General features: G+C 43.1%; 1 protein-coding gene across 4 annotated transcripts; it reads right to left on the bottom strand.

The window, feature by feature from the left end:
- Positions 1-5,618: 5,618 nt before the first annotated feature.
- Positions 5,619-14,047, bottom strand: YAE1 (YAE1 maturation factor of ABCE1). 4 transcript variants are annotated; one of them, XM_030551387.1, is made up of 6 exons: positions 13,898-14,047; positions 10,130-10,304; positions 9,961-10,043; positions 9,549-9,837; positions 7,073-7,194; positions 5,619-6,229 (listed from the first exon to the last, which is right to left on the bottom strand). In XM_030551387.1, the coding sequence occupies exons 4-6, from the start codon at positions 9,738-9,740 to the stop codon at positions 5,791-5,793; spliced, it is 753 nt and encodes a 250-aa protein (XP_030407247.1). In that variant the 5' UTR covers positions 9,741-9,837; positions 9,961-10,043; positions 10,130-10,304; positions 13,898-14,047; the 3' UTR covers positions 5,619-5,790. The 4 variants fall into 4 exon arrangements, with proteins under 4 accessions (XP_030407247.1, XP_030407248.1, XP_030407246.1 ...); XM_030551388.1 differs by lacking the exon at positions 10,130-10,304; XM_030551386.1 differs by lacking the exons at positions 9,961-10,043; positions 10,130-10,304.
- Positions 14,048-14,527: the final 480 nt, after the last annotated feature.

Below are 14,527 nucleotides of genomic sequence, written 5' to 3'. Positions count from 1 at the left end.
CGGTTAGTGTGGCCACAATTCGATGGTATTGGCCTCCGGGAGCTATCCCACAGTGCACCATTGTGACCGCTCTGGACACCAATCTGAACTCGGATGCACTGGCCAGGTAGACAGGAAAAGCCCCGCGAACTTTTGAATTTCATTTCCTGTTTGCCCAGCATGGAGAGGTGATCAGCACAGGTGACCACGCAGAGTTCTCAGCACAGGTGACCATGCAGTTTGAGAATCGAAAAAGAGCACCAGCATGGACTGTACGGGAGGTACTGGATCTGATCTCTATATGGGGAGAGGATTCCATGCTAGCTGAACTACGTTCCAAAAGACGAAATGAAAAAATATTTGAAAAAGTCTCCAAGGCCATGATGGAGAGAGGCCACACTAGGGACTCAGTAGAGTGCTGTGTGAAAGTTAAGGAGCTCAGACAAGCCTACCATAAAACCAAAGAAGCAAACGGAAGGTCCGAGACACGCCGCAGACATGCCGCTTCTATGCTGAGCTACATGCAATTCTAGGGGGGTGGCCGCCACCACTACCCCACCCCTGCCCGAGGAGGGGGCAATCTCAGCCATGCCTGAGGATTCTGCAAACGGGGAAGATGAGGACGACGAGCTTGCGGGGAGCACACAGCACTGTTCTCCCCAACTGCCAGGACCTTTTTTCTCAGCCTGACGGAAGTACTCTCCCCAGGCAGTGTCTCAGACAATGAAGCTATGGAAGGGACCTCTGTTGAGTGTACCTTTTGTAAATATAAAACATGGTTTAAAAGCAAGTGTTTCTTAATGATTAATTTGCCCTGAGGATTTGGGATGCATTCGCGGCCAGTACAGCTACTGGAAAAATCTGTTAACGTGTCTGGGGATGAAGCGGAAATCCTTCAGGGACGTCTCCATGAAGCTATCCTGGAGGTACTCCAAAAGCCTTTGCAGGAGGTTTCTGGGGAGGGCAGCCTTATTCCGTCCTCCATGGTAGGACACTTGACCACACCATGCTAGTAGCAAGTAATCTGGTATCACTGCATGACAAAGCCTGGCAGCATATGGTCCCTGCCAGCGAATGGCAGCATTCAAGCAACATCCGTTCTTTATCTTGCTGTGTTATCCTCAGGAGAGTGATATCGTTCATGGTAACCTGGTTGAAATACGGGAATTTAATTAAAGGGACAGAGGTGGCTGTTCCTACTGGGCTATTTGCCTGTGGCTGAAAAGAAATCCTTCCCTGCAGTTAGCCAAGCAGGGGGAGGGTGAGAGGGTGTTTGGCTAGCAGGGATCTTACCTGATACAAGCCACATGGTGGGAGGAGGGGTAAAGTGATCGTCCCAGAGAATTGGATGGGGAGGGTAGTTTGGTTTCTGCTGCTGCACGTTAACAGGAAAGCTGCAGCACTCAATGGGCTTTGCTTGGTATGTGGGAAAGAAGGGCACTGGATATATGAAGGCTGCAGAAGCCAAAAGATAATGGCTTACCATGGCCACATGCAATCTGAATTCTGTTGCCCGGACCTGCATCTGTGATCTCTAACACCAAAGCCACAGGCACTCAATATTAAGATGCAAAATGTGACCTTGTACTCAAATCACATGTGCTATGTAACGTGAATAGTGTAGTTCACCGTGAAAGAGTATAAGCATTGTTCTGTACAATGTATCTTTTTTTAAAATACTTTTTTTTTCCCTCCCTTCCTCCCGCAGCTGCAAATTTTTCAAGCATCCTCCGTCCTGAAGGCTATCTCAGATAAGGCAGCAGAAAAAAAGGACACGAGACGAAGTGTTCACTGAAATCATGGAATCGACCCGCAAGGAAAGAGCTCATCTGAGTGGAAGGGCATGGTATCAGAGTACAGGAAAGAGCCCAGTGAACGTGAGGACAGGAGGGACGCTCAAGATCAGAGGTGGTGGCAGGAAGCTCAGAGGTGGCAGGATGCAACGCTGGGGCTGCTGCGTGATCAAACTGATATGCTCCAGCATCTGATGGGAGCTTCAGGAACTGCAGCAGGATCACAGAGTGCTGCTACAGCCCCTGTATAACCACCCTCCCCATGTTCCATAGCCTCCTCACCCAGATGTGTAAGAACATGTAGGGGGAGGCTCCATGCACCCACACACTCCACCCCAGTGGATAGCCCAAGCAAAAGGTTATCATTACTTTGAACTTTTTTAGTGGCCTTTTCCTTCCCTCCTATCCTCCTCCCAAACCCCACCTGGGCTACCTTGTCAGTTCTCTCCCTTTTTTTATAACCAATTAATAAAGAATACGATTTTTAAGTGATAGTGACTTTATTTCCTTAGAAAGCAAGCTGTGATCGAAGGGAGAAGGTGGGTTGCTTACAGGGAATGAGTCAATGAAGGGGGCAGGTTTTCATCAAGGAGAAACAAACAGTCACACTGTACCCTGGCCAGTGATGAAACTGGTTTTCAAAGCTTCTCTGATGTGCACCGCTTCCTGATGTGCTCTTCTAATTGACTTAGTGTCCGGCTGTGTGTAATCAGCAGCCAGGTGATTTGCCTCAGCCTTTCACCCTGCCATAAAGGTCTCCCCCTTATTCTCACAGGGATTGTGGAACACACAGCAAGCAGCAACAACAAAGGGGACACTGGTTTGGCTGAGGTCTGAGCGAGTCAGTAATGTGCACCAGCGTGCCTTTAAATGGCCAAATGCATATTCTACCACCATTCTGCACTTGCTCAGCCTGTAGTTGAACAGCTCCTGACTACTGTCCAGGCTGCCTGCATATGGCTTCATGAGCCATGGCATCAAGGGGTAGGCTGGGTCACCTAGGATAACTACAGGCATTTTAACATCCAACTGTTATTTTCTGGTCTGGGAAGTAATTCCCTTGCTGCAGCTGTTTAAACAGAGTAGCATTCCTGAAGACACGAGCGTCATGAACCATTCCTGGCCATCCCACATTGATGTTGGTGAAACATCCCTTGTGATCTACCAGTGCTTGCAACACCATTGAAAAGTACCCCTTGCGGTTTATGTACTTGGTGCTCTGGTGCCAAGATAGGAATATGGGTTCCATCTATCACCCCACCACAGTTAGGGAATCCTATTGCTGCATAGCCAGCCGCTATGACCTGCATATTTCCCAGAGTCACTACCTTTCGTAGCAGCAGCTTAGTGATTGCTTTGGCTACTTGCATCACAGCAGCCCCCACAGTAGATTTGCCCACTCCAAATTGATTCCTGACTGACCGGTAGCTGTCTGGCGTTGCAACCTTCCAGGGGGATATTGCTACTCACTTCTCAACTGTGAGGACTGCTCTCAGCTTGGTATTCTGGCGCTTCAGGGCAGGGGAAAGCAAGTCACAAAGTTCTATGAAAGTGCCCCAGCCACTGGGAATTGTCCCACACGCACAACACTATGTGGTCCCACCAGTCTGTGCTTGTTTCCCGGGCCCAAAATCAGCATTCAATGGCTAGAACCTGCCCCATTACCAGTATAATCTCCAAAGCGCCGGGCCCTGCGGTTTGAGAGAATTCTGTGTCCATGTCCTCTTTGCTGCATTGCCGTAGCCGCAGCATAAACTGCATGAGAATGCGCCAGGTGTTTACATCCATGACTGCTGTCTTGAGCTGAGTAGGCTCCATGCATGCCATGGTATGGCATCTGCTCAGTTCACCCAGGAAAAAAGGCGTGAAATGGTTATCTGCCATTGCTTTCATGGAGGGAGGGGTGAGGCTGTACCCAGAACCACCAGCGATAATGTTTTTTGCCCCATCAGGCACTGGGATCTCAACCCAGAATTCCAATGGGCGGGGGAGACTGCGGGAACTATGGGCTAGCTACCCACAGTGCAACGCTCCAGAAATCGACGCTAGCCTCAGTACATGGACGCACATCGCCGAATTAATGTGCTTAGTGTGGCCGCGTGCACGTGACTTTATACAATCAGTTTCCAAATATCGGTTTCTGTAAAATCAGAATAATCCCATAGTGTAGACATACGCTTATGCAGATTCCCTGTCCATCTAATCCAGGCTCTTGTCTCCCACAGATTATGATAATGCTGATATTTCAAAGGAAGATGAGAACCTGAGATATGGCAAAAATTTTAGTATCCTGCAATACCCAAAATGAGGATGAAAAAGAGGGAAAATAATTCTCCTCACCAACACAAGCAAAACTTCACTCATTTGGCATGACAGGTAGTATTACCCATATTTTGAATTAGGGGGTCAGACACTGCTGTGCATAACCACATCAGAAGGCACAGTGAGGTTCCACAGCTTCACCCTCATCACTTGCCAAGCAAGCCACAAAATCTGCCCCCCCCCCCCCGCCCCATCTCTGCAGAGAGCTGCCATAGTACTCTGGTTCTGCACTTCACACAATAGTTGTGCTGCATTTTGAGTACCTTACACCTATAGCGGAACTGGCCTACATCTTCTATTGCAGGGGTAGGCAACCTATTGCACATGTGCCAAAGGCGGCATCTGAGCTGATTTTCAGTAGCACTCACACTGCCCAGGTCCTGGCCACCTGTCTGGGGACATCTGCATTTTAAATGAAGTTTCTTAAACATTTTAAAAAACCTTATTTACTTTACATACAACAATAGTTTAGTTAGATGTTATAGACTTACAGAAAGAGACCTTCTAAAAACAATGTATTACTGACATGCGAAACCTTAAATTAGAGTGAATAAATAAAGACGCGGCACACCACTTCTGAAAGGTTGCCGACCCCTGCTCTATTGTACGTAGCCAAATGCACAATGCCATAACTGGGTGGCAATTTTTTTTTAAAACTTCTGACAATCAGATGCCTTACCCCAAGTGGCAAAAATCATCCAAGATTTTCCTACTATATAATTGATATCCAGTGACAGATTTTAAAGTGATATTCAAGATGAATGCAGTTTTGCTTTGATTCTCTTGCCTTTGCTAGTTTAAGTAGCTTTCTTGGAAAGTTACACGTATAAGGTGGCAGGCACTGGTTTAGGAAGGAATATGCTCAAGTACACTACAGTTCTACTTTAAATAGAGAAATTGAAGTTAACTGCCCAGTCTTAATATTTACAGCTTAGTAAAACACTGGTGAAGGGAGAGCCTTTTGTGTTTTAACCTCCTGCTTCAGATGAAGTTTTGTCCTAAGTACTGCAACCAGTTTCAGTGAAGTGATGCTCTGAAAGCAGAGCTAAGTACACCAGAGATTTGTGATACACAATTTGATGTAATGCAAGGCTTTGTTCTATTTTGAACTAATTAAATTGGCAAAACATCACTCAAATATTTAAACAGAAAGGAGCAGGTGCTGCCTATTTCTGTATATGCAGTTCCCATTTGTTCAAAAGAGTTCTCCACCCCGACTATCTTCTAAACTTAATAGCAATATTTACTTTTAGTTTTGGTACTCTAGGTGCAACTGTTTTCTAGGCATAAGACTCAAGAATCATTTAGTTCCTTTTCTGAAAGAGAATATTAATAGAATATTAATTGAATAAATTAGAGGAAAATGTTAGATTCCCAGAGTAGCAGACACATTAGTGCCGCTGCTGAATTAGACAGCTATGCATCTGGGTATATGAAGTACTCTCCACCTATGCGAGTTAAATTTGTGTGTGAAAGCAACTTTTTTTTTTTTTTGTTACCAACCACTGAGGTATGACAGAATATGATGAGAGCAAGGGTTTTTTTATTACGTTTTAAAGGGAAACACTAGAATCAGATCACTACATTCCCATGAAATTAAATGACTAGTATGACCACCAACCTTTGAGCCACAAATAAAATACAAGCCTGTCAAGTTTATTCTTAGAATCAGATTCCATTGGGCACAAGAAAAAAGTTAACTTTCCAGTTTTTGGACATGCTGTAATATGTCCAGTGACAAGCCTAGGTGCTCTCCTAAACAGAGGGTCTCTTTTTTAAGCCAAGCAAGGGTTGGCCTTTCAGAATGTGTGTGTTCTTTTGGCCTTCTGCCACTGTCAGAATGCAAGGAGTCAGCCCCACCATTACTCCTGCAAGAGTTTTCACTCAACTCAAACTCATTTTCACAGAGTTTTCCAGCTTCAGTTTCATCAAGTTCATTCTCCACTGGAATTATATGATCAAGGTCCATGTCCTGAACAGAATCCAGTATGTCTCCAAGGTGGGGCTGTGGACTGATAGAATTCATATACTTAAGCAGACATTCTTCATACCTGCCAACTTCAGCCAGGAGGTTACTTATCTTATTCAGCAAAGCAGAAATTTGCCCATTAAGGTGACACCAAGACAAGAGTGCACTAAAGAGAAAAACAAAACAAGTGGAAATAAAAGTGATTCTGAACACCTGCAGTGAGTTGCATGTTTGCTTGAGGTTGGGTGAAAAGGTGACTAAAGTAAAAAACTCGTTCCATTTTTGTGTGTACATTTCATGCACATGTGTTTCAGGAAAGTTCAACAGGAAGAGCTGAATGTTCAGCCAAAAGTGTGGATTCAGATAACTCACTGAATCACTTATCTTCTGTTAATTTTAAGTGAGGAATGGGAGGAGGGCTAAGAATTACCACACCACATTTTTTTGGTCTGAAGAATAATTGTAATAGCAATAGCTAGTATCACATAGTAGCATCTGTTGCACTGGTGGTAGTTCTGCGACAGCATGTGATGGTTGCATTGGATTACATACTCTTGCGTCCAACAAGGGCACAACTGTGCTTCACAAGGATGTCTCAGCTAACAGAGCCAAGGGTCAGACAAATGCTGAGGCAGGGTTCTCATGACAGGACCACAGCCCTTACCAGAGAAAATCAGACTGACCTCTAGGATGACTGTTTTGATTAAAACGCAAGACCAACTTTTTTGCTACCTAAAAAATTATGGCTGATACTCATAGCATAGCTACAGGCATTTTATGAATATTTTACGTAATATAATCTGAAGCATGAGGTGACTAAGTAAAATTTTCCAAAGCACATAGATGACTTGGGAGTCTAAATTCAGTTTACTGTCAGTTTTTAAAATGGGATTTCAGCTCCAAAGTCACTTTTGAAAGTGTTACCCTGCGTCTTCTCAGCATTTGACAAAACAGTAGATCCAGATTTCCATATAAACACACCACACAATCTCAAAGCTTCAATATTTACCTAAGGGTCCCTTTGAGTTGGCCACAGGTCATCATCATCTCAGCACCCTGTTTGTAACCCCGATTGAAACCCTGCTGAAGTGAAAGCTCTTTCCCAGCCTCAACACCATCTCTATAGCCTTCCTGTAAGCAAGACGAAAGGTTTCTGGTGTCAGTAATCCAGCTACAAGCAGAGATTATTTTACAGGAAATAATACAAGAGCTGAAATCTATACAAACATTGAGTTTCTTGGAATGTGTCTTTCTAATTTGGCTAGATGCATGCAAAACTTGTATACTGTACTGTCCAGCAGAAATGAGAGAGTCATAAAACTAAAAGAACAAAAACTTTTCTTAGTGTTTTATAAACATGGTCATTTTGACTCCCTTTTTCAGAATTATATGCAGTGAGGTCAAAATAATTGTACGGTAAATATCTATCTTCGTTCTACACACATAGTAACATGGATTAGAACAGCAATTCTTGTCTTCTTCCATACTACAAGCTCAAATTTCAACAGCAAAAAAGTTTCCGAACCCCTTTTACCATCTACCCACAAAAAAGGGATAGTAGTCATCACCGGCAGGCTGAGAAGCTACAAATGAAAACATAGAACTTGCTCTCTGAGATGTACTATTTTCTGCTCAAGGAAATTGGAGATGGTGGAATTTCAACTATGAAAATATCAGATGTGGTTATACAATGAGCTAGCCTCAGGAGTATCTTGAAACAGCAGAATAAAGTTTCCTTGAAGCAGCAAAAATTCAGATGCCTTTTTCAAAGAACAATGCTCTGTCTAGTCCAGTGGTTTTCAACCTGTTTTCATTTTTTAGATCCCTAGAAAATTTCAAAAGAAGGTGCAGAATCCTTTGGAAATCTTAGACATGGCCTGCAGACCACAGGTTTAAAACCATTGCTCTAGTCCCCCAGCAGTACCCTCCCTAATTTATGGCCCAGACCATAGCTTCCCCACCCTGTTATTTTAATCAGATGTTGATCACCCAAGAGTGGAAGTTTAATATTCCTGGCACCATGACTCATAGTGATGCTACATTACTAAGAGCTTATCCAGTAAATGGCATGAGATCAAATCCTGAGAGTCTAATACAATACCAGTTGAAATTGGAGTTTTGCCCTCCGTCTTGACCCTGCAGGATTTTAGGATTTCTTTGTTAACATGAGCCTTCATAAAAATTAATTTTTCGCCATTATTTTCAGTTCTATAGGAAGGCAAATTAGAGGAATTATTATATATTGGTTACTATAGGGCTACAATGAACTACTGATTTTTAATCTGGACCTGCCATTGATTTAAGTGATGATTTCCAATATTTTAAAAAAATGCTAAAATATGGCTCATACATACATCTTCATTTGCCTTGTTTAATTATATCACTCAAAATTTACAAACACAGATCTCCTATCATGAAACAACGGGCCTGAGTCTGGACTTTGTTTTGGTTACATTCCATATCTTTCTCTCTAGCCAGATGAACCAGATACCTCATAACATGTGGCATTTATAGAATCATAGAACTGAAAGGGATCTCGAGAGGTCATCTAGTCCAGTCCCCTGCCTTCATGGCAGGGCTAATTATCTAGACCATTCCTGACAGGTGTTTATCTAACCTGCTCTTAAAAATCTCCGATGATGGAGATTCCATAACCTCCTTAGGCAGTTTAGTCCAGTTCTTAACCACCTTGACAGGACGTTTTTCCTAATGTCCAACCTACATCTCCCTTGTTGCAATTTAAGCTCATTGCTTCTTATCCTATCCTCTGAAGTTACAAAAAACAATTTTCCTTTCTTCTCCTTGTAACAACCTTTTACATACTTCAATATATATGGTCACTTTACATGTTCAATGTACTATGCAATTAATACTCATAACACACTTGGGAGATAGAAACATATTATTGCCTCATTTTATAGCCAAAGCAAGTGTACTCAAGGCCAAAGAGCAGGCCAGTGGCAACACTGAGATTAGAATTCAGAAGATTCTTCCTGCCAACCTGACCTCCCACTTCTGTCTTTTTAAAGGGAAACTGTAGCAGGCACCCAGGGACTGTTTTGCTATTGCTGTGATCTCCAACAATAAATTGAACAGTCACATGACTAAATTTGCATATTTTTACCTCTGATGATATAACCTCCTACTGAGGTTCAGGAATTTATAGAAAGAACACCCATGAGTAGTTGGGGGTGTAACAAACATAAATAAATTACGCACCAATCGCAGATTAGATATGCAGAATTTTGGCTACAATTTCTCAATTTGCAGGCACTCTCCCCCTAAAAGAATCTCAAGTGTGTTCTGGTTGGTACATTTCCTTAATAACTTGCTCAGTTTTTAGTTCATATGGAACAAATGATCTACAATAACTTTTAAACAGCCATCCTCCATTTCCGCTTAAATCACTCATGCAGGTATCAATTTATGTATTAAAGAAAATAGCAAAAAGGTTACTAAAACAGTGTAATGGTTATAAAAATTACTTTGACTCTTTTCTCCATGGTGCTCTTCCATTCTTTCTGCATTAGGTGCAGTTCATCAGCATCTTCATCAAACACATCTTCACTGGGCCGGCTGACTGCAGCTTGCACCCACGACATTGTAGTAGTAACAACAAGGATTCCAGTACATGTGGTAAAAGTGTGAGAATCTGAGCAGTTCTTCCTCCTGAGCATCAAGTTAAAACCACAGGTAGCATGTACAAGTTTTGAGGAAAAGTAACTAAAGAACCAGAGATCTAGAACCTGGATGCACTTTACTATCACAGTACACCTGTATAGATAAAAAAAAGTCAGACTGTCAAAGAAAAGTCATCTTGCAAGGCCATAATTTCAGCCATCTCTTAATTTCATTTGTTCCCAATAACAGTAACACACATATAGAGATCAAACTTACCAATCTATTTAGGATATTTTATGCCTCGAATAGAAAGATTTCTTCATATTTTGAGTAAAAGGATTATCAGTTTCCACCTGAAGCTTATTAAAAATTAAAAGATTAAGTGGTTGTTTTAACTTTTGTACTGAATAAAGCATAGAGAGGTTAAAATGTTTGCTTTACTTACCTGGTTGGATATATGCAATCCAGAAAATTCAGCCACCCAAAAAATGGGTAAAGAGAATTACAGCAAAATCTGTTTTATGGACTCCACTTCCAATATGCAGTCTTCATTGTAAGCAACAACTTCCAAAGTTTTTAGTATTATTTTGTTCAATCTTTAGGGAGGGGAGATGCTCTGTCTAATAGAGGCAAGATTAGAAAAGCAAAGGCACAAAATGAACTCAAACTAGCTATGGGAATAAAGGGAAACAAGAAGACTTTTTATCAATACATTAGAAGCAAGAGGAAGACTAAGGACAGGGTAGGCCCACTGCTCAATGAGGAGGGGGAAACAGTAACGGGAGACTTGGAAATGGCAGAGATGCTTAATGACTTCTTTGTTTCGGTCTTCACTGAGAAGTAGGAAGGAATGTCTAGTATAGTGAATGCTTACGGGAAGAGGGTAGGTTTAGAAGAGAAAATAAGAAAAGAGCAAGTAAAAAATCACTTAGAAAAGTTAGATGCCTGCAAGTCACCAGGGCCTGATGAAATGCATCCTAGAATACTCAAGGAGTTAATAGAAGAGGTATCTGAGCCTCTAGCTATTATCTTTGGGAAATCATGGGAGACGGGGGAGATTCCAGAAGACTGGAAGGGGGCAAATATAGTGCCCATCTATAAAAAGGGAAATAAAACAACCCAGGAAACTACAGACCAGTTAGTTTAACTTCTGTGCCAGGGAAGATAATGGAGCAGGTAATCAAAGAAATCATCTGCAAACACTTGGAAGGTGGTAAGGTGATAGGGAATAGCCAGCATGGATTTGTAAAGAACAAATCGTGTCAAACTAATCTGATAGCGTTCTTTGATAGGATAACGAGCCTTGTGGATAAGGGAGAAGCGGTGGATGTGATATACCTAGACTTTAGTAAGGCATCTGATACAGTCTCGCATGATATTCTTATAGATAAACTAGGAAAGTACAATTTAGATGGGGCTACTATAAGGTGGGTGCACAACTGGCTGGATAACTGTACTCAGAGAGTAGTTGCTAATGGCTCCCAATCCTGCTGGAAAGGTATAACAAGTGGGGTTCTGCAGGGGTCTGTTTTGGGACCGGTTCTGTTCAATATCTTCATCAACGATTTAGATGTTGGCATAGAAAGTACGCTTATTAAGTTTGCGGACGATACCAAACTGGGAGAGATTGCAACTGCTTTGGAGGACAGGGTCAAAATTCAAAATGATCTGGACAAATTGGAGAAATGGTCTGAAGTAAACAGGATAAAGTTCAATAAAGATAAATGCAAAGTGCTCCACCTAGGAAGGAACAATCAGTTTCACACATACAGAATGGGAAGAGACTGTCTAGGAAGGAGTATGGCAGAAAGAGATCTAGGGGTCATAGTAGACCACAAGCTTAATATGAGTCAACAGTGTGATACTGTTGCAAAAAAAGCAAACATGATTCTGGGATGCATTAACAGGTGTGTTGTAAACAAGACACGAGAAGTCATTCTTCCGCTTTACTCTCCGCTGGTTAGGCCTCAACTGGAGTATTGTGTCCAGTTCTGGGCACCGCATTTCAAGAAAGATGTGGAGAAATTGGAGATGGTCCAGAGAAGGGCAACAAGAATGATTAAAGGTCTTGAGAACATGACCTATGAAGGAAGGCTGAAGGAATTGGGTTTGTTTAGTTTGGAAAAGAGAAGACTGAGAGGGGACCTGATAGCAGTTTTCAGGTATCTAAAAGGGTGTCATCAGGAGGAGGGAGAAAACTTGTTCACCTTAGCCTCCAATGATAGAACAAGAAGCAATGGGCTTAAACTGCAGCAAGGGAAATTTAGGTTGGTCATTAGGAAAAAGTTCCTAACTGTCAGGGTAGTTAAACACTGGAATAAATTGCCTAGGGAGGTTGTGGAATCTCCATCTCTGGAGATATTTAAGAGTAGGTTAGATAAATGTCTATTAGGGATGGTCTAGACAGTATTTGGTCCTGCCATGAGGGAAGGGGACTGGACTCGATGACCTCTCGAGGTCCCTTCCAGTCCTAGAGTCTATGAGTCTATAGCTAAAAGACAAGACTGGGGATCCAAGAATCCTGGCTCCTGTGCAAAGTCACATATATCACCAAACGGATTCACTTAATTTATTTATGCCTCAGTTTCCCCATATGGAAAACCTTGGTAATACACATATTGATACCTTACAAAACTGTTATCAAGCTTAAGGTATTCATGTTTGTAAAGCGCTTTGAGATCACAGAATGGAAGGTGCTATATAAGTACCAAATAATATAGTTTAATTAAACCACCACCACTAAATAACCTGTTTTTACTGGTCCCTTGAGTAGTTTCACAGCAGTCCCCAAAATGGGAAAAACTAATTAAAAAAGTGCAGGGGCAAAAGGAAAGAAAGATCATGTAAACAGGAAGAAAAGAGGTCCAATAGGTCAGACATCAATTGACTTGAACTGAAAAGAAAGTAAGAGAGGATTGCTCACTGGCTGAAATTTAGAAGAATGCTCCATGGACTGGCACCCTGGATAACGGGAGCCACACATTATGGGACAACACAAGGAAAACCTGAGGACAGAAATAGTAATTGCACTCCAATGCCCCATCTATTACTCCACCCTGCTTCTTCTGAGACAAAGCAATAAGACAAACTGGAAAATTGATGAGAGATATATACAGTACAGATATATCTGTCCACCTGCATTCCTCTGTAACTGATAAGAGAGGTGTGAGGACACTGATTTTCATATACAGACTCCTATGTTATCTTCAATGCGCTCCTGCTCCCAAAAATCACACCTTTCCTCTATTATCACAATGCTTTCCTAATAAACACTTGAGACAAAGAGCACAATATGCAAGGAGAAGATAGTTTCTGTTGTCATGTGTGCTTCACTCAATTTCTTTCCCCACACCAGGGAAACAGAAGAGAGATAAACTGTATTACTAACCCCAAGCATTTAAAAATTATGAGTGAGACCTCAAAATAAAATACTGAAAATCTAAATGCCTTAAAAATAACATATTTTGGGTTCACTTTATTTGCCTTTTAATGCTGGAGCCTTTAGAGTCATCCCTCCTCCCAACCATAAGGATTAGAATTTTTTTTTTAAGTGAAAGCTGAGACCGTTGGCTAATATCAGGATTACAGCCACTGTGTATCAAGAAATATGACGTCATAACCAAACACTTGGCATCCGAGTTGGCAGTACTGAGGACTATCATCAAACCAAAGAGGTGAAAAATCCCACCAGACAGAAGTAAATTCACTGGCATGAGATTAAAACAAACCACTCCCCAGCACAGATATTTCAGTTGTGTGTGTATTTCTGGTCTACTTCCCACACGGGCAGAAGTGCAAGGAACAGGGGCAGCTCTAGGTACTTTGCAGCCCCAAGCACGGCAGGCAGGCTGCCTTCGGCGCCTTGCCTGCGGGAGGTCCCCGGTCCCGCGGATTCGGTGGCAGCCTGCGGGAAGTCCGCCGGCAGAGCGCCCCCCCCCCATGGCTTGCCGCCCCAGGCATGAGCTTGGCGTGCTGGTGCCTGGAGCCGCCCCTGGCAAGGAAGCGATCTGTGCCACATGCTGGCATTGTTACTGCTGTGGTGGGCTCCGAATTCTCTAGTGGAAGGCTTCCCCCTCCCAGTTTGTGCCTGATTATATAGAGACATATTCAACCTCAGTCCGACACAAAGGGACTAGCAGGCGGGGGAACTGAGATTTCTTTCCCTCCAGCCCCTACTCGCTCAACCTGATACCCCCGCACGATCATCCCTTACCAGGAGCACAGACTCTTCTGCCAGGGCTAGCAGCCCGCCTTGCTCGCAGCCCTTGTTGGAAAAGAGAGCGCGGCCATTTTGTCTAAGGGCACGCTACCTTCACAGCCATTGGAAGCATCGTGGGACAGCAGCCATCTTTGCTAAGGGCGGCCTCACTGCCAACCCCGCGGCAGAGAATGCAGGGAAACGGCGGCCATCTTAACAGACAGCCGCCTGGCTTCACACGCACTTGAGATAATGGGGGAGAGGGGTTGGCGGCCATCTTTAGTAAGGGCAAAAATTATTTCTCCGCAGCCTCATTTAAAAAAAGGGGGGGGGGGGGAGGCGAGCCCTGCTCCTGCATCGGCGCTGGCTGGGGCTTAAACCTGCGCGCGTTCATAGCCCTGTTATTGTCACCGTCAAATCTTCAAAGTGTATGTCGGTGTTGGTGTCACTAAGCATAACCCTACGTAACTCGGGAGGGTGGAAGGCCACAAGAGTATGGAGCCTTCCTGGTTTTAGGCCTCAGCAGACAAGAGTCCCTCCATGTTTGAACTTTAATCGACCTAAAAGGCCAGGTGTAACAGCCGTTATCAGTTGCAACAGTTCTAACTGGTCTAAAGCAGAAATAATGAGGCCTGTGTACCTTTA

Source organism: Gopherus evgoodei, chromosome 2 (assembly GCF_007399415.2).
Source record: "Gopherus evgoodei ecotype Sinaloan lineage chromosome 2, rGopEvg1_v1.p, whole genome shotgun sequence".
Classification (NCBI taxonomy): domain Eukaryota; kingdom Metazoa; phylum Chordata; order Testudines; family Testudinidae; genus Gopherus; species Gopherus evgoodei.
The sequence above is the reverse complement of the archived record's forward strand: the minus strand, read 5'-3'. Positions and strand labels throughout refer to the sequence as shown.

What these genes read in the sequence shown, in the direction of transcription:
- YAE1 (XM_030551387.1), bottom strand. Translation starts at nt 9,740, where the DNA reads ATGCTCAGGAGGAAGAACTGCTCAGATTCTCACACTTTTACCACATGT. An exon ending in CCATGGAGAAAAGAGTCAAA is followed by an intron (nt 7,195 to 9,548) that starts GTAATTTTTATA and finishes TCTTGCTTACAG; the next exon opens with GAAGGCTATAGAGATGGTGT. An exon ending in CAACTCAAAGGGACCCTTAG is followed by an intron (nt 6,230 to 7,072) that starts GTAAATATTGAA and finishes TTTTCTCTTTAG; the next exon opens with TGCACTCTTGTCTTGGTGTC.